This window comes from Carica papaya, chromosome 2, assembly GCF_054855325.1.
Source record: "Carica papaya isolate Zhongbai chromosome 2, ASM5485532v1, whole genome shotgun sequence".
Classification (NCBI taxonomy): domain Eukaryota; kingdom Viridiplantae; phylum Streptophyta; class Magnoliopsida; order Brassicales; family Caricaceae; genus Carica; species Carica papaya.
Genome location: NC_142310.1, coordinates 19207092 through 19227873, shown reverse-complemented (window position 1 = coordinate 19227873; position 20782 = coordinate 19207092). Strand labels below are relative to the sequence as shown.

General features: G+C 35.2%; 1 protein-coding gene across 2 annotated transcripts; it reads left to right on the top strand.

Moving 5' to 3' along the window:
• Positions 1–4444: 4444 nt before the first annotated feature.
• LOC110816410 (NADH-ubiquinone oxidoreductase B8 subunit) lies at positions 4445–19168 on the top strand. Of its 2 annotated transcripts, XM_088213550.1 has the most exons (4): positions 4445–4612; positions 4721–4827; positions 18500–18598; positions 18941–19168. In XM_088213550.1, exons 1-4 carry the CDS (start codon positions 4527–4529, stop codon positions 18958–18960), a joined length of 312 nt encoding a protein of 103 aa, XP_088069676.1. In that variant the 5' UTR covers positions 4445–4526; the 3' UTR covers positions 18961–19168. The 2 variants fall into 2 exon arrangements, with proteins under 2 accessions (XP_088069676.1, XP_088069677.1); XM_088213551.1 differs by lacking the exon at positions 18941–19168 and having other exon boundaries at positions 4452–4612; positions 18500–18914.
• The last annotated feature ends 1614 nt before the right edge of the window (positions 19169–20782 follow it).

Genomic DNA, 20782 nt, shown 5'->3' with positions numbered 1-20782 from the left:
CTTTTGCCCCAGTTTGGCCATGGGGTGTTCGAAATCAAATTCCAAGCAGATAGGAGAATTTTTACCTTTTTTGGCGGTCAGAGGTGGCTCCAGCGCGATGGCTGGCGGCGGGCGGCTCCCTTCTCCGGCGACTAATTCTTCTTCTCCAACAAGAGGCTGGCAGCTAGGGTTTGGGTCAGTGTGATGCGAGATATTTATACCCCTCTCCCTTAAATCCAAACAGTTTATCGCGTTTGATCTCGATCATCATATCGTTCCTGAGGAGGGAACGGATCTGGATCATCCACGCGTGCGGGAACATATCCGGATTGTCCACGTGCACGGGAACGCATTCGGCCCGTCCGATCACAGGCACGTGGATTGCCAGCGTGGCCTCCTGTGTGGCATCGAATCAACGTGCCTTACCACGCGGCATGCTCCGATTCGTCAGGACTACTTACTGGGCAGTCCTACGTGGTACAATTTTCTTTAATTGCGTTTTGACCTCCACTTTCTGATTTTTTTAAAAAAATATCATTCGAACCCAAATTTTTACCACTTTTTTTCAAAATTATTTTTAATTTCATCCTCAACCTATTTTTTTTCTAATTTTTACATTAAATAAAAATTATGAATTTTAAAATTATATTTTTATATTTTAAAAAAATTTTAAAATTAATCCCGGGCCAAATTCTGGACCCGAGTACTACATAACCAATTTTTAGGAACTCATCCTCAAGAATATCAACATTGTAGGAGTTAATTTCGGTCATGCCACCATTCGGGTGTTCTCCAAATGTTACATATCCTTTTGAATGTTCGAGATACCTGATGAAGACCATCTTAGTTGTTATTGGACCTAGTTTTCTATGCTATTGGGTTGGGTTATGCACATAGCTTGCCAGCCCCCAAGGACGCAAATGATCCAAACTGGGTTTCTTACCATTTCATAACTTATATGGAGTGACAGGTGCACATTTATTTGGTATACGGTTGAGGATATAGGTTACCGTAAATTATTAGCGAGGTTGGTATGTGTCATCATCGATCTAATCATGTCTATTAATGTACGATTCTTTTACTCTACAACACCATTTTGTTGTAGAGTATGAGAAATTGTAAGTTGTCTACGTATATATTTTTTCTCACAATATTTTTTAAACATATTAGAAAGATATTCACCACAACAATCGGTTCGAAGAGTCTTTACTCTTTGATCCATTTAATTTTTCACTTTCGTTACAAAATGTTTGAACATATCTAGTGCTTCATAATGGTGAGATATTAGATACACATACCTATATCGTGAATAGTCATTTACAAAGTAAGAAAGTATACGATACCATGACATGTTTTGATATTTAAAGGCCTATAAATATTAGAATAGATTATTTTAAGAGACTTGACGCCCTTGAAATCTTACTAAAAGGCTCCTTAATCACTTTACTAGCTAAACATGACTCATATTTAAGCAACTTAACCACTTTATTCATTCAGCCTTGGCCAATACGACCAAGTCTCGCATACTAGTTAATAGATTCAGAATCACAATGAAAGTGAAAAACATAAGCAAACATAAAATTATTATACATATTATCATCCAAGTCAAGAACAAAAAAATTATTTCTTAAAGACTCATAGCCAAATACATCGCCATGATATAAAATGTCTAAAGTACTAGACTTAAAGTTAAAAGAAAATCTCAATCTTAACAAGAAAACAACTAAAAGTAAATAACATCGCACCCCGAGTGCATAGAGAGTATCATGAAGGAGTAAATATTTCCTCCACGTAGCTTAAGCTGGTATGTTCCAATTCCAAGAACGTTTTTTTACTGTCGTTGCCCAATACAACAGTTTACGAACCCACTGAAACATGATGGTAGTCTATGAATCCAGCTCGATCTTGAATCTACATGTTTGCTTGCTCCCATGTCTACAATCTAATTAGGAAAAGAAATAGCAACTAATGAATGAGAACAAACAAATAAATCAAGAGACAAAATAGAGAAATATACCTTCTTCAGCTTAGAACAATCACGAGCGAAGTGACCATTGTTAGCGTAATTGTAGCACTTTATAGACGTTATATTTTTCTCTATATAGCCCTTAGCCTTACGTTGTTTAGCCACACTATCTTTAGGTCCATTGGCTTGATAGAGGTGCCAACCTTTCTTAAATTGTTTGGCACGATTATGCTTATTTCCCTTAGGTTTGGCCTCATGTGCAACAAATGCCACATTAGAAGGATTAAACACCTTTTGACGCTCAACCTCTATCTTAATATGTCTAACAATTTTGGAGAAAGTATTGATGTGTTCACTACGAATTATCAAGAGCTTAAAATTTTTTCAATATTCAGGTTCATCTAGAAGTGAACAAATCACATTCAGAACCTGTTCCTGATCTCTTATGTCATGCCCTCCAACTATAAGGTCACAGACCATAACACTCATGACACGTAAGTGTTCAACTATCCTGTACTTTGGATCTATTTCATGCTTTATCCACTTTACATCCAAAACAGGGAGCCTTGTAGCAAATATTTGGTCATAAGTGACTTTAAGTTTATCCCACATATACTTAGCAGTGGAACAATTCTCGAACTCTCTAATGAGATCGTTGTGCATGTAATACAACATAGTATAACACGCAAAACGTTTTGGACCATTCATGGCATGTAGCCAGATGCTCTTTGTATCGGTCATTACCGGTATCTTTCAACTCAGGTACAGTGGTAGTCAAAATTTCTAAAACCTCGCTCTCATTAAGAAGCTACTGAATCTTACTATACCATATATCATAATTTGTCTTATCCAACTTCTTGTTGATGGACAGATCAACAATCATGTTCTTGATTGCCATTTTTACAAGTATATAAAAAAAATAGATATTAGACATGAATTTTCATAATTAAATTATCAAAATTTTATTATTTATATCACATGCTCAAAAATTTCGCTAAGCTTATAATCATCACATATGACATAAATTATAAATATTATAATTTAATTATCATAACTAAAAATTAAATGGAACATATCTATGTAACCCTTTAATTTTGCCAAACTAATGAGCATGAAAAAACAAATATCATATAGATATATGTTATTACCTCTACTTAACAAAAGTTGCATAATAAACTAATGTACATAAACTAATTAATATACATTAATACAACGATGATAAAATAACATAACAAAATATTAACATGTCATTCAAATAAATAAAATAATATGTGTATATGGAATACTATTAAAATACCCATATTGCCAACAAAAAAAATAAATAAATCACTAATAGTTCTAAATATAATAAATGAGAATGATGAGCATTAAAATTACTCAAATTGGCATCACATACCTTATCAACCCCTAAGTTCCATCCAATATAGGTTGAGATGAAGATAATCTATTTCTTAATGGGGAAATAGATCAATTGGTACATCTTCCTCCAAGCTTCATTATTATGTTTAAGAGCAATAAACATTAATTTCTTACCTCAATATGGTTTAGGAGACACTTATCTTACCGTGGTTTTACTTCTCTAATATAAGAAATATAAAAGTAATTAGTTGTTGTAAGAAATATTAGCTTTAATGACAAAAAATAAAGAAATGTTTAAGAGATCATCATGTTAAGGAGTGTTTCTTATACTTGACAACTAAACTTCTTTACAAAGCAAAATTTGAAATTTTTCTCGGTATTTGAAAGTGTTAATACTAGCTCCAAACAAAAGATAGTCATGGGTTGAACATAATTTTGTATTAGATACACTATTTTAAATTGCTATAACTGCCTTCCATTTAGCCGTATAAACTTGACTTAATAAGCTATATGATTGTTAAAATTATAACTTTATAGTAATTTTATTTGTATTTATATTGTTTTTAAAAGTTCTTGTTAATTTGTACATTTACTTTATAATTATCAAGTCTCATCAATAAATTATAACCAAAAAATTTTAAAATTAAATATTTTTTTTATATAAAACCAAAATTGCAAAATAACAAAAGATTCCTCCTCAATCATGATACTAGAAAGAGGAGGTAAAAATGCTTAGTCTATTCCAATGGTGTTCAACCGAACAACTTCGATCTTATTTCCTCTTTTTCAATCAAATTAATTTCCAAAATTTATCTTGCAAGAGAAACTGTGTTTTCTCCCATTGATATATATTAATTTCTCTAGACATTTTAATACAACAACCGCACTCTAACAAAATAGATGTCCTATTTTATTTAAGAGACCAATTTATAATAACTAAGCAATACATTTACCTTTATTTTACTAAAAAATAAAAATTTTGTAAAAATCAAGTTATATATTAATGTTTTGAAGTACTAAGAATCAAAAATAAAAGATGTTCTACTGTATTGAATTTTTGTTCTTTCATTGCGTTGGGTCTGCAAGTGGCCCTCAAGGAGCATTTGGGCCTAAACCCAACTAGACTTCTTTCGCCAGAAAGCAAAAGCAAAAGGGTTAAACTTCACAGGAAATCTCTTCAAAGCTCCCAATTATCACAGGTGAGACAGGAAGGAAGAAGAATATGGCTTGGAGAGGACACCTATCGCGGAATCTGAAGGAACTCAGGATCCTGTTTTGCCAAACTTCGCCTGCTAGCTCCTCCACCAGGTTTTGTTTCTTATTCTTATTATTATTTTTAATTCGTGGATTATTTTTTTTCCTCCTAGCATCAATCGATTAGTATTTAGTGTCGTTGTTGTTAAAATTTTTGTACAGAGCTTTCGTGGAAAATAATTTCAAGGATCTCAAGACGCTAAACCCCAAATTTCCAATCTTGGTCCGAGAGTGCAGTGGAATCGAGCCACAGCTATGGGCTAGATATGGTATCTTCTCGTTTTCTATGCTTCTTCTTCTTTGTTCTTCAGTATTCTGACTTTTTTTTTCTTCTCAATATCTGCACTGTATTAAATAATTTAGTACATACGCATTGCTTTATTATGTTTGCTTAGCGTATGTTCTATCATTGACAAGGCTGTATGAGGTTACTTTTTGAAGCTGTGGAAAAATCTGCAAAATAAGGGGCCGTTAGAACCTAGAAGCACTGGCCAGGATGCCTCCTGTTGCAGTGTTTCCAGTGCCTAAAATTCGCTGAATTATAGGTGTAAAGAAGGGGATTGTATTTTCATAATTTCGTTGTTTTAAAGTCCTTATAGAATTTCATTGGCTCATTTTGGGGTCTATTGAGGTAGTAAGCCGCTCATGTCAAACACTGTATCCTGATCACAGGACAGGAGATAGTATGGGGTGGTCCTGGTTTCTTGAGGGATCTAACCATTTGTTCATCTTCTTGGCTTTGGATACAGAGGGATTTTTAATTGTGCGATTCATAGCTTCCTCGCTTGTGAGGAATAACAGTTTTGAATTTCGGAGTGGTTGCTTTGATGCTCTGCTAAGTTATGGAGGTGCCTTTTGACCTTCTAACAAGTGGCCACTTTGTATGTATTGTCATACCTTTAGCGCTTCTTGGGTGTATGTCTTCTTCTTCATACATATTTTCCTCTATTTTTTTTTTTTTGGAAATATAAGATAAGAAATATTATTCACAAAGGTACTAAGGGAGTACTGCCCATGCACAAAGTATATATTACAAGTCTATTAAATGGTCCATGATCCAACCAAAATCATCCAAATCTTTGATGTCACGACCTAATAAAATAAAATCAAAAGTATAGATCCATCTATTTTTAATTTTTGTAATATTAGTCTCTATGCTCTCAAAAACTCTTATATTTCTTTCCTTTTCTCACAAACCAAAAAATAGTTAGTGGAATAAGGAATAAATTTTTTTATTCTTACAATGCCCTGTCCACGCCCACAACTGTTTACTCACATTTTCAACCATAACCCAACTTAATCCCAGCAGACCTAAAACAGTATTCCAGATGCTATAGGTCGTCGGTCACCACAGAAGTAGATGGTTGCAGGTCTCTTCATACAATTTGCACATATAGCATCTATTAAACATGGTATTACCTCTTCTTTTCAGCATATCAATGGTCAAAATGCAGTCGTTAGCAGCTTCTCACGTAAAAAAAGCCATCCTAGGAGGAGCCCCACTTTTCCAGATCTGTTTAAAGGGAGCTGAAATGATAATATTTCCATCATTTGTGTCAAGAATATTGTACATCGATTTTGCAGAAAAACCATTTTTCTCATCAGGCTTCCATACTCTTTTATCCCTTGTTTCTTTCACCTTCATGCTAGCCAAAACTAAAAGCAAGTTGCAATATTCATTAATTTTCCAATCCTGCAGGTTCCTTGTAACTTTCACATTCCAAGTCTTCCCTTCACCCATATTTTCGTACATGTCCTTCACCCTCGCCTCCTTATCGCTAGCAATATCAAAAATTCTTTTAGAACGGTCTTTGAGTTTAAAAATTCCCATCCATTCATCCTCCCAAAAACTAATATCCTCACCATTTCCAAGCTGCCACCCCACACAGCCTATGAATACATTGCTGTCATCCCTGATTTTCTTCCAACAACTCCTCCCATGCGGTTTGAATCTACCCCTCCGACCCCTCTCCTTCTCCCAGGCCCCCCACCTCACTTGCATGACCCTCCTCCACAGCCTCCCCTTCTCCATGAGATATCTCCATAACCATTTTCCGTGAAGAGCGTTATTGAGTGCTCTAATGGACCTTAAACCAAGCCCCCCCCCTCCCACAACGGTTTCTTCACATCCTTCCACCTAATTAAATGATATTTTCTATTCCCTTCCTCGTCACCCTAAAGAAATCTGCATTGAATGTTTTCAAGTTTCTTTGCAATGCTAGCCGAAATGGTTAAAATGGAGAGGTAATACATCAGTAAATTGGCCAACGTACTTTAATCAAAGTAAGTCTACCCCCTTTGGAAAGAAAATTTCTCTTCCACACTGCTAACTTTTTTTCAAAACACTCCAAAATAGGCTCCCAAGTTCCCCTATCTTTAAATTTTGCCCCAAGAGGAATACCAAGATATTTAATAGGAAATGTCGTTGTCTTACAACCCAACACCATCGCCAAACTCTCCTCATCCTCCTATTACCGATTCTAACCAATTCTTTTTTTTCATATTTATTTTGAGACCGGACAACATTTGAAAACAAAAAAGGATGCATCTCAAGTGAAGTATAGCGTTGATAGAAGGTTCACAAAAAATAAGGGCATCATCCGCAAAAAATAGATGGGATATCTTGACACTTTCCACCCTCCTTCACACAGCCACGCCATTCAATAACTTTAACTCCCCCGCCTTCTCCATGAGTCTACTAAAAGCCTCCATAACAGTGAGGAAAAGTAATGGCGACAACAGAACCCCTTGACGAAGACCTCTAGAAGCTTTAAAGAATTTAGAAGGGCCCCCATTAACCATGACTACAAATGAAGTTGCGGAAATACATTTCATGACCCAAGTCTACCATTTGCACCCAAAACCCATTCTTCTAAGTATATAGTCCACAAAATCCCAACAAACATGATCATATATATTTTCCATATCAATTTTACACAAAATCCCTCTTTTTTCTGCCCAACCAATTCATTCACCAATTCACTAGCAATCATCACAGCATCAAGGATTTGTCTACCCTCCACAAATGCGTTTTGGTTTTCACCAATAATCTCACCCAGCACCTTAGAGAGTCTTTTTGCTAGAATTTTTGAAATCAATTTGTAGATACTCTCCACCTAGTTAATTAGTCTAAATTCTTTAATACCTTTCGCACCGGCCACGTATGGAATTAGAACCAAGAAGGTTGAGTTTATAGAGTTAGCAAAAGACCCAACCCTATGAAAATCATTGAAAACAGCAAGCACATCATTCTTTATTACATTCCAAAAGACTTGGTAGAATTTCATGTTGAAACCATCCGGGCCTGGCGCCTTATCCCCATTACACTCATCAAGACACCCTTTAATTTCCTCTTCAGCGAACGACTCTTCCAACCCATCCCTACTTTCATCACACAACATCTTAAATTGCAGATTGTCAAGATTGGGTCTTCTCTGCTCCTCTTCCTTATATAGTTGTTGAAAAAACGGACTTGCCATCTTTCTCATATTTTCATTTCCACTAACCACCTCTCCTTTATACCATAATTCTTCCACAATTATTATTTCTATGAGAATTTGCCATGCAATGAAAGCACCTAGTGTTTCTATCCCCTTCTTTAAGCCATTTTTCCCTAGCCTTTTGTCTCCACGAGATCGTCTCCAAATGCATAACCTCAGCAATTTCCTTCCTCAAATGCTCCCTCTCACCATTCCGTTCTCACCCAAAATACCCCCCCATCTCTCTCCTGTCACAATTCTCCAACTCAATAAGATTATCATTCAAGATCTTTTCAAGCCTACTCTCCTCCATCCTCGCTCATCTCTTAATTTCATTTTTTAGAGTCTTCAATTTAGAAGCAAACACAAAGCTACTCGTGTCCACCACCACTGTATCCTGCCAACATTTTTTCAGTAACCCTCTAAAATTCTCAACTCTTAACCGCTTGTTATCTAATCTGAATGGAGTAGGCCCCCAAATAATGCCATCAGGGACAAGGCATATCGGGAAGTGATCAGAAATTGGCCGACTAAGTAGTTTCTGACTCAATTTTGCAAGTTGCAATAACAAACTATTAGAAATTTAAAATCGGTCAATTCTAGACCATGATGGATTCTCCCTCCCATTAGACCAAGTCCACCTACCCCCCAAGTGGAAGATCCACAAGCTCCAATCTATCCACCATCTCCCTAAACTCCTCAATCTCCTCCAAATTTGTGCCCATACCCAACCTTTACCTCACATGTAACACCATATCAAAGTCCCCCCCAATCACCCATCTATCTCCCCCACTTCATTTTACAACATAGCAGCTCCTCCCAAAGAAACTCCCTCTCCTCTTTTTTCCCTCTACAATAAATACCAGAAAATACCCAGCACTCACCATCTCTTCTGTTTTCCAACATACAAGACAGCGACACCCTATCTCTCTCCACTCCCCTGCACACAAATTTCCCATTATCCCACATAACCAGAATCCCATCAGCCGTTCCCCTCGCTGGTACATACTCCCACTCTACATTTTTGTCCCTCCACAAAGAGTTAATCACCTTTTTATTAATCTCCTCCCGTTTTAGTTTCTTGAAGGCAAACAACATCCGGTTTCCACCTCTTCAGGTACCCTTTAATAACCCCTCTCTTTTTATCCTCATTTATTGCCCTCACATTCCAAGAAATGGTTTTATCAATCATTAATTTAATACATTAGAAATCTTCCCTTCCCTCTCTTCCTGCTTTTTTCCCTTCATAATTCAACGACCATTCTAACCTCTTCAATTCTTTGCTGCCACCCTCCCCCTTTTAGTGCCACTCTTTTCTTTTTTTTTTTTTTTCCTTTTCAGCTTCTACAAATCTGCTTTCAAGTTCAGCCAGTAAACCCAACACCCTATGTTCCAAACCATCAAAACCCATCCCAAACATCTTATTCACAGTGACAAAATTCCGCTGAACCCAATCCAAGTAGTGATAAGCCAAGTCTCCATCTCCCATGGCCAACAAACCCTCATTTTGGTTGTCAATCTGAATGGGGGTCACCGCCAAGGCCTCCCCGTTATCCTTTGCAAATAACCCATCCTCCATTAATGCAAGGTCGCTTTTCACATCCTCCGCACCCGTTGATGTCGCGTAACCCTCGACCCCCGCTCCTTCGACGACACCTCCTACCCCCTCGCTCCCCAGAGAAACCATAGATAAAATGGATCCCTTAATCTTGCACATACCATCCTTTTCCTCTTCCTTTCTCCTCGCTTCCGAATCGCAATCCATCTCCAACCCTTATGTTATGCTGGACTCCTTCCCCTTTTCCTTCCCACTCTCATCTTTCGGGCATAAGGGATATTCAGTTTCCGCCCCCTTGTTGCCCAATTTGCCCTTAGCCGAACCGGGTTTTAATTTCTTGGGCTGCCAGATTTTCTTCACTCTCTCTTACCCATCCTCTTGCTAGGTCCAGGGATATCAACCCATTTTCCTTTCTCAGCCCAAGAAAATTTCCTTCTTGAAGCCTTAACTGGCCCAACTCGGGCACCATCATTTTTACCTTCCCATTCACCCATTCGCACGTGACCTGTACTATCCTTGCTTTTGAAATTTAAAAAGCCCCAACCCATTTTCCTTTGGCCCGAACGAGTCATCTGCCCTACCCGACTTGAAACCGCTTGAGGGATTCTCACCATTTCCGCAAAAGATTTACTCTTCATTCCCCTTTGAAGCTCCCACTTGACACAACAACCCGGACATTTGAAGAACCGGCTACTAGGATCGGCACCATAGTTTGTTCATTCACCAACAATCATCTTTTTCCTTTCAACCACTTCGGTAGAATCAACTCCACATCGGCCACCTCATGAATAGCTTCCATTAACTGCCACCAAACCACCACTTTTTCCCCTTCCGGAATAAACAATCTATTGGTTTTCCCATTTGGTCCTTCTTTACCTTCCGATAGAATTAGAAATTTTCTTCGATTATTACCATTTAACGCCATCCATAACGACCTCCAATTACTTCTCCGATATTGGCTCCACACCCCCTTAGATTTTTCCCATTGGAACTTCCTGAAACATTTGAGAAGCCAAGATATGTCTTCCATTTGGTAGAAAATAGATTTATGGTATCCCCTTCCATTTTTGAAAATACGGACCCCTCGTCCCTCCTCTACCATGTCGAAAGATTTCTGTTCAATAACAAGAAATTTACATCGGCCCACTGACATGGTCAGCCAGGGGTCCGTCATCCCATGACGACCTTCTGGGTGAAGAGTTGCTAACTAAAAACTAGGAGAGAGAGAGAGAGAAGTGAAATGCAGCTTGAAGATAACTATTCTATAGTTATCTCTTGTTCTTTTTTGCTTCTTCCCCTAGAGTATTGAATCAAATGTAGAATGCTTGTTTTCCATAAAAGGGCTCATAATTCTTGATTGGAGTTGGGCCTTACTACGACATCTTCTACTGAATGTCTAGATTTTGATGAAACCATTTTTGTTAAGTTCTAGATTAGGACTTTGGCTCTTGTGTTCCAAATTCTGAAGAAAATCGTTGGGTTCTGCAAATTGTTTAAGCATCTAGGAATGGTCTTTGACGGTGGTGTTCTTGGAGCATCATTTTCACTTGGGTTGAGGGGTTGCTTCTGCGCTCCCTTGTTCTGTATTTTAATCTGTTATGAGGCTTTCCCTGTCAAACTTCCTCTCAACTCCTTCACCATTTGCTAAAGTTTAAAAATCCTTTTCATACCAAGTAGATCACCTCTTTTTTGAATTTCTCTATGCCATTTACTAATGCAGAAAAGTCCTGAAAATAGTTTTTTTAAAGAAAAACTATCTTACTCTCAAGCAAATTAGGCATTTAAATGAAATCGTCGTCAATAAGTCCTAGAAAGAAATATTTTTATTCAGTTCTCCCAATCCTAAGATGGTTGATGGCAATTTTTTTCTTCACTTTTGCATGCGGCCATTGCTTAGAGGTGGTCATTGTTAATGTTTCTTTTGTTGGGGAACTCAATTGATATTTTTACCTCTCCTTTTCATAAACAAATATATGGTTATATATAAATATACCTATTAGCTTGATCCAGGTGCAAGGTGTAATGTGTTTTATTGGGCAATCATGGATGAGCTTTGCAAGTACAAGGGTGTAGTCATGTTGAGTTGCTCCAAGAGACTCATGTCATTAATTGGGTTGTAGGCATTCTGAGGCCTTTGGGAAATAGTCTTGATGTTCCCTTAAGTACGTGCTTGTAGATTAATTCTTCTCAAGTGAGGGTTCCTCGAGTTACAAAAGGGGCTTAGATTCAGCTTAAAGAGAACTGGTAGAGACAAGGAGCTGAAGAGGCTGGAGTTTTTGGTTAACTATGACAGGAAAGAGAGAGGAGATTCTTCGATCAGAAAAGGGGATGATAAGGCACTTTTCTTATGGGGCTAAATGATAAAGTTATCTCATGGAATGTAAGGAGTCTTGATGATAGGAGAAAAAGAGTAGTGACCAGAAATTGCCTCAAAGAATGGAGGGCCATTCTTGTTTGCTTCCAAGAAACAAAGATTGAAGTTCTAGAGAATGGTTGGGTGGAAGTATGTGTTATAGCTAGGAGCTTTGGCGGGTTGAATGCCCAGTTGTGGGTGCTTCCAGAGGCATTTTGATTTTGTGGAATACTAGGATAATTTATTTGGTTAAGTTTGGGAGAGGAGTGGTCTCAATTTCCTATGAATTTCTATGTAAGAGAAGTTCTATTAATTGGATCTTTTTGAGTGCCATGGCAAAGATGAAGATGTTTTGGTAAGATCTAGAATCATCTGGTTTAAAGAGCGGCTTATGTAGATTATTTCAAAAAAAAAAAAGCGGCTTGTGTAGATCAAGTGTTTTCAAGGGTGATTGATGCAAATAAGGCTAAAAATACTGAAGATACTCAAAGAGTATCAGAAGGTGACTTGAAGCAAATTTCAAATGATGTAAACACAAATACAATTCCAAATCTGGAAAGTTTCAGCGGACCAGTAACAAGATCAAAGGCAAAGAAGATTAAAGAGTTATTTCAAGTTTTTACTCAAAAACATGTGGATGATGGGCTGGCCAATTGTGGAAAGTTCAAATATAAGCTTTTTGAACAACTCAAATTCGTAACTTTAATTTTAAGTGATTTGGTATTCAATTGTTATCACTTGTATTTCAATTTTGATTTCCTATTTCAATTGTTCTTGGTGCTTATTTGGATTGGGTTCAAAAGATATCATTTATCTTTCTTGGGTTCTCTTTAACTTCTACCATTTGAGTGATTGAACAAATTTGATTTCTTTTTTACTTGCGATAAAAATTCCGTTCTAAACCGATTGAAGAGTTTTAAGGTTCAAGTAAGGGTCTTGGGATTCCGCATCATTTGTTATTAGAGCATTGGTTCACCAAGTAAATTAGTCTATCATTATTTTGTTGTCTTTATTTTCATTATTATTTTTTTTTTAAAAAGAGACAAATTTGCATTCAGCACAAAAAAAAAAAAAAAAAAATCAGATTAGCCTAATTTGCTTAATTGTGCAAAACACATTTCTACATATTTTACCTTGTGTAATTGACACAGTTGCTGTTATTTCCCTTTTATTTATCTCATATAACATTCAAATACATTTAAAATTTAAAAGGGAAACTCGTTTCAAAACTGTTTATTTGGTTGAGATTGTTTGTGTAATTTTTGGGGTTGTTTGGAAACAGCTCACCTCAATTGAGTTTGTTTTCATCCAAAACTGTTTGTTTCACTTAATTTGAGTATTTTGGGTGATAATTTGTGGTTATATTAGAGAATTACAAGTTTCGTGCATTAAATTCCATATTCACCATTTTTTTTTCTTGCATCTTTAGTTTTCATTTAATATTTCTGCCCATTTGCTTCTTATTACATTTTGAGGTAATAATATTGATTCGTTGTTGCCTAATTAACATAAAAATCATCATACACTTATTTCTATATTAAGTGCGTGCTATTCATTGTTTAAATCGTTCTAGTTTGCTTTTAGAGTTGAATTTGTGTATCTTGTTTCTTTAGGAATTCTTTGTTATCTCTAATGAAAATTGAGTACATAATGATAATTAATTGTTATTTGAATTGGCCGACATCTAAAAGTGTAAGTGAGGTGCGTAGTTTTCATGGTTTGATAAATTTATATAGGAGATTTGTAAAAGATTTTAGTGTCGTTGCTGCCCCTTTAACTGAAATCATGAAAGAGGTTTGTTTGGGGAAAAGAACAAGAACATACGTTTTTCTTATTGAAAGAAAAGTTATATAATGCGCATTTATTAAGATTGTCTAATTTTGATTCAACTTTTGAAATTGAATGTGATGCATTTGGGCTTGGGATAGGTGCTGTTCTTATGCAAGATAAAAGACCCATTGCTTACTTCAGTGTGAAGCTCAATGGTGCACAATTGAATTATTCTACCTATGATAAAGAGTTTTATGATTTGGTAAGAGCATTAGAGACATGACAATATTATTTGTTACCAAAAGAATTTGTGATTCACACCGATCATGAATCTTTGAGGCATTTGAAAAGGCAAGGTAAGCTTAATAAATGACCTGCAAAATGGATTAGAATTCATAGAGTCATTCCCATATGTGATCTAATATAAGCAAGGAAACGAAAATGTGGTAGCTGATGCACTTTCAAGAAGGAATTGATTCGAGGACGAATTCTTTTGAGGGGAGGGGGAATGATGCAAACAAGGCTAAAAACACTCAAGATGCTCAAAGAGCATCAGAAGGTGACTTGGAGCAAATTTCAAATAATGTAAACACAAATACAGTTTCAAACCTGGAAAGTTTCAGCGGACCAGTAATAAGATCAAAGGCAAAGAAGCTTAAAGAGTTGCTCCAAGTTTTTACTCAAAAACATGTGGATGATGGGCTGACCAATTGTGGAAAATTCAAATATGAGCTTTTTGAATAGCCCAAATTCGTAACTTTAATTGGATTTAAGTGATTTGGAATACAATTGTTATCACTTGTATTTCAATTTTGATTTTCTATTTCAATTGTTTTTGGTGCTTGTTTGGATTGGGTTCAAAAGATATCATTTATTTTTCTTGGGTTCTCTTTAACTTCTATTATTTGGGTGATTGAACAAATTTGATTCCTTTTTTACTTGTGATCTAAATTCCGTTCTAAAACGATTAAAGAGTTTTAAGGTTCAAGTAAGGGTCTTGGGGTTTCGCATCAGTGACTAATTCCTATCATCGAAACAAGTTTATCTATAAGTTGGTGGTTGACAAGGTGGAGCATGATGCGGAGGACAATTTGAAGAGAGTAGTTATGGATACTATTATCCGTCGTACTTCACGGATCAAACATTAGAGGGTCAATCTTAATGGTGTGGATTTTGACAAGCTCTTAGGTAGAGAGGCGAAGTGGCCTTTCACTCTCGGGATTATTATGAAAGCTCTTATGGGCTGTAATGGTGACAAAGTTCTTGGACTAGATGGTTTGCCCACGAGTTTCTTGCAACATAGTTGGGAGGTTATCAGGGATGATATTTTATTATTTTTTGCATTTTTTCATGATACAGGTAACATTGTGGTTTTGCTGAACTGAACCTTTGTGGTCCTTATCCCTGCAGTCAAAGATGCAACTGATATTGAAGACTTCACCCTATTAGTCTTGTAGGTTGTATCTAAAAGCTTATTTCTAAGGTCATTGCAATCAGACTAAGCAAGTTCATTGCTCTGGTGTTGGGAGAGAACCAACGTGCTTATGTAGAAGGATAATAGGTCATGAAGGCTGCATAAATTTCTTATGAAGTTATTGACTCAATCCTTAAGTTCAAATTGAGGCTGATCTTATGCAAGCTTGATATTGAAAAGGCTTATGAGCATGTGACTTTGGTCTTTCAGCTCTACTTACTCAAAAGGATGGGTTTTATTGAGAGATGGTGCAGGTTGATTAAGAGATGTATTCTACAGCTTTTTTTTTTTTTTTGCTATTTCTTCATTCTTTTTCATCATGATTATGGAGGCCTTAAATTGAGTGTTCCTAATATTGCTATGCTTGATAATCTACTCAAGGGTTGGAGGTGGGCAACGTCGACTTGAGAAAAGAGATCAGACGTCTCTTGTTTGCAGATGATACCCCTCTTTTTTTACAAATCTTCGAGAGAAGGTAAACATAAGATGTATTCTCATATATTTTGAGGTTGTTTCCAGCCTTACAGTCAACTTCGACGTGACTAAAATGGTTTCTCTTCAGGAAGATGTTCCTGTTCATGATTTGGATGGCCTTTTAAGGTCTAAATTGTCTGTCCTTCCTACAAAGTATCTTTGAATTCCCTTTGGAGCCGACCGGAAGGACCTTAGGGTTTGGGATCCTATCATATTGAAAATGGAAAAAGGGCCTTTTGCTTGGAAGAGGTCTTCCTTGTCCAAATGCAGGATACTTATCTTGGTCAGAGACACTGGCAAAATTTCCAATTTATTTTTCTTTGTTTTTCCATCCCTTTTTAAGGTGACCAATAGGCTTGAAGCTATTCAATATAGGTTTATTTGGAATAATATCGAGAATCATAGGGAATATCATCTCGTCGCTTGGGATACAGTTAAAAGATAGTAAGAGAGGAGTGAGGTGGGTATTTAGTCTTTGAAGCTCATGAATGGATCTCTCTTGGGCAAATGGCTGTAAACATTCATGTCCTTGAAGAAAGAAGCCATCGCCGCTAAATATGGGTGAAAGAAGTCATCACAGCTAAATATGGGTGAAAGAGGGAGGGTGGCAAACTGCATTGGTCTCTGAAAGCGGATTAGGATTGTTTGGAGTCAGTTTACGGATTTGGCTTTATTCCGGGTTGGTGATGGTTAAAAAGTTAGGTTTTGGCATGACAGTTGGTCAGGAATGTACTCTTGTAAGTTTAGTTTCCTAGGCAGTTTGAACTTACCAGTTTCGAGGTCTTAGGAAGTCATCACTTGATAGGGTATGACCCTTCTGCTCCCTCTTGGACCTATTATCTTACTGTGACCTTAATGATTGGGAGATCGATGACCTTGCCACCTTATTGTCCCAATTGCCTCGTACTCATGTAGTGTCTAGGATCCTTGACAAACTGGTATGAGCAACTTCTTAAAATGGTATTTTCTTGGCGAAGTCCTACTACCTCAATCTTGTGTCCCTATTGGCTGTGACCCCTTAAATTTCCTTTGAAACATATTTGGAAGAAGAAAGCTTTTGTCGCAGTTGTCGCGGTTGTCATTCTTTGTTTGGAAAGCAACATGGGGAAAATTCTTACCCTGGATGATCTAAGAAGACGTGGTAGAATTGCCACTTTGTTTGCGGGGGAATGACTCCCCCAATATCTTCTTCTTTGGCATCATGATGCAAGAAGAGTATGGGACTCCTTGCTCAACATTTCTTGTGTCCTTGCTCAACATTTCTTGTGTCATCAACAGCTTTGTTATAGATGTAATCTGGGTTTGGGTATTTAAACGGACCAGAATGTGAAACATCTCATCCTACTCATAGTGCTGTAAACTCTGTGGATTACCTAGAGAAAATGAAACAATAAAATGCTTTATGATGAAGTCTCTTCTTTTGTTAATATCAGAGACCACTAGTTCCAGTTTAAGTTTTTTGTTTAGAGGTTACCTTATTCTTTCTAGAGAGGCTTGGTACCTTTATTGTAACTTCTGATACTTAGTCCTTGGTTTTGTACAGAGATGGCACCCCCTTGGTGTTTTTTAATCTATGTTTGCTTTTTTCTTTCAAAAAAGACAAGCAGAATGTATTACTAAGCTCTTACTTGGCATCCAATAATCATTCCAATAAGTGGTGTGATGGAACTTCAAGATCAGATTAATGTACCAAGCCTACCCTCCTCAAACCTAAAGTGAGCATCTACCCCTGTATTTTGTATTCGGATCTCATATCACAATCTGGACATCCCTCATATTAAGTAAATATCGGTTAAAGCATGTTTTAAAAGAAGGCCAAATCCGAATAACCACAATGTTCGTTTTTATGAGTTCTGTGTTTGTCTGACGTTTTGCTACTTTGGCTAGTGAGGCTGCTTAGTGGAAAATCAACTATCATTTTTTTTTTGGCAAAAACTGTATGGGGTATATTTTCAAAACTCACAAAGTAAAAATGGAGTGGGTTTGGCTGTTACCCCCTAGTTACTGTTGTTTATAATATATCCTACATTACATTTCTATTTCCAAAAAAAAAAAAGAAGTGGGTTAGATAAAAAGAGAAGTGACTTGGACAAAAAGAAATGAAGTGACTTAGATAAATTTTTTTTGTCAATCTTAAACCAATAAATCAAACATTGATTGATTTATAACTGATCGAGCACTACTTAAAAATGGTTTTTCTGCTTAGAAAGAAAATGTTCCAAATACTTTGAAAATTCTTGCTCCCATAGCACCATCTGTATCTATATGCATTAGGATCTCAATCAGTGGATATCTCTCTCTCTCTCTCTCTCTCTCTCTCTCTTCATATTGGCAAAATGGACATAGATTTTCATTTGTAAATTTTCTTTCCTAGCAACCTTCTTAAAACACTCTGATTCTTTAAAAGAGTAGCTAGTTAGTAATGCCCTGCAAAGTAAGAATAGGAACTGTTCATTCACTCATTCAAAATACGTGCCTCCATACTATGCATTTGGCATTTGGTACATAATTGGTCTGCTTTACTTTTTGGTCGTCGCAAAGTCTGGTTTCTGTGGATAAAGATGCATTAGATATTTTAGTTGCATGTTTGATGGTATTACTGATAATGTGTTGCATAATAACATAATGAGTGCTTGCTCCCTCACTTGTCTTTGGTGCTTAAAAGCACTCTATGGCTATTTGAAGATTTTAACTTGTGAGGTTTGCATACACACTGGAGAATTATTACCGCAAGACATCCATACTTCAGAAATTCTAATCATCATTTGGCTGGTTTGCAATATTGTCATCTAACCCACACGGTCTGTTTTTCTTGGGTTAATTTCAAACACAGATATGGGTGTCGAGAAAGGTGTTCAATTAGAGGGTATGAGTGAGGGACAGATTTTAAAGGCACTTGAAGATCTTGTGAAGGCTGGAGCACCCGTTAAAGGTTGACATTGCTTTCATTTACCATATGAAAATTGGAATAAATTGATCTTGGTGGGAAAAATGATCCTTTTGGAATCCTTCTAAACTGGCTTTTATAAGATGATTTGTGTATGAGTTGAAGACCTTATTGCTGCAATGCACATTCATTTTATAAATTTAGTTGCAACTCTCACCTTCTCTTGCTTTAAAGTAAGAGTCCGAATCGGTTTGGGAGAAAGAGCAAGAGCAGGAAGGTCCTTGGCTTTGAATATTTAAATGATAAGTTTATTAGTTAAAACATTTAAATTTTTATTGTAATTTTATCATTTCTTGTTCAACATGTGTTGCACTTGTATTTTTGCAGTTAATTTTCTCGTCGGGTGACCTACATTTCAACAATGAACAAATCAAATTACCCTCACCGTGTGTTTCATAATAATGTTAATTGACTGATGGATTGTATAGAAGACAGTTGTTTTTTTTTTTTTTTTTAATAAATTTATTCAAGTAACTGTCATGTATATTCTACAGCAGTTAAAATGCCACAACAGCTAAAATATCATGTCAAAGACGTCATATAGGCATATTATTATCTTTTGTGTGTATATTAATATGTATATATAAGATAAAATTGATTAAATCAGATAATGAAGTCCTCTTTTAATTAAAAATCTCAAAGAAAGAAAGTTTTCAAGAAAAATGAGACTAGAAGGATTAAATAGAGGCGGTGATAAAGTGGACATTGTTCTTTTCTTATGGGTATAACTGGGAGGAGAAAATATTTGGGACATTTTTTTAGGTTTTTGTGTAAAGGGCAATCTTTGTGCTCCAAGAAGAATTTTAAGGATTTGATGGATATCATAATTGAAATGAAGTACTTGTGTGTACGGGTTGCAGTTACTTTGATGCTTATATTTAATGATACAGTATCATTTTTATTTTTTTTAAAAAAATATAATTTTTTTTTAAAATAAAAAATATTAATTTTACTAAAATTTAATTTAATTTAATTATCGTAATTCTACAAATATAGTAATAAATTAAGTTTTAGGAAACATTATATATTAATCATCAATTGATTAATTTAAATAAAATTTGAAGTAAAAGATGCTATTTAATTAATTGTATTAAAGCTAAAAAAATGAAATTAAGGATGTCTAATTCTCATTTAGATAATCCTGGAATTTAATATTATTGTTTAACCTTAGTAAATCTAAATAAAAAAGAGAAGCTTTAGAGAAGGATATATCCTTTCTTTCCAATAAGAATGATAGAGATTCAAGAGTTATTTTGCAGTCTTTACTACACCGAAAAACCAAAAAAAAAAAACCTTCACGGGGCCTAGCTTCTGTACTCAAAAAAGAGAAAAAAAAAAATATATATATATATATATTAAAATGCTTTCCCCCATTTTGATAATTTAAAACTGAAGAATAAAAAAATTTATTTTACTTTAACTTTATCAAAAAAATCATTAACTATAAAAAATAATATAATAATTTTATGGATAAGTGATAATCTATCTAGTGAAAGTAAAATTTAAAACTTTCTAAATTTTTTTTACCTTCTCATCTTTTTAGTTTTTATTCGTCATTGTTTTTACTAATTATTAATTTTTGAATACTATCTAAAGTTTTTATATTTTATTAACTGTGCCAAATTTGGTGTACACTAATTTAATTAAATCTTAACATCTTGTATTATTAATATTTGCTAGATTAATATTTTCAATAAAAAATTTATAATCTTTAAAAGAATTTTTCTGAGTGAAAATATGATCTTATTCTCTTTTCTTTTTTTTTTCTTCTCCGTTGTTGATTTCTTAAATCTTTTGATACAAGTTAAACTTAAAACTCTTTTCTTATTCAAAATATCAATTAGCATTTGATTTAATTAAATTATTATTACTAATTTAATATAATTTTTGAAAGATAAAAAAATTATCAGTTTTTTATAAAAAAAAATTTAACCGCTATTAATGTTTTTTGACACAAATTTTTTATTATTAATTTAATTCAATTTATTTATTCTAATTTAATATATTAATAAGTTAAATTTTTATATTATTAAATTAAATATTATAAATTAATTATTACTATATCATAATATATTTATAAGATAACAAATTTGAAATCTTAAACGAAGTATACCTCATGAAAATCACTAAATCACATTATTTCGTTACTAATTTAATACAATTGATAAT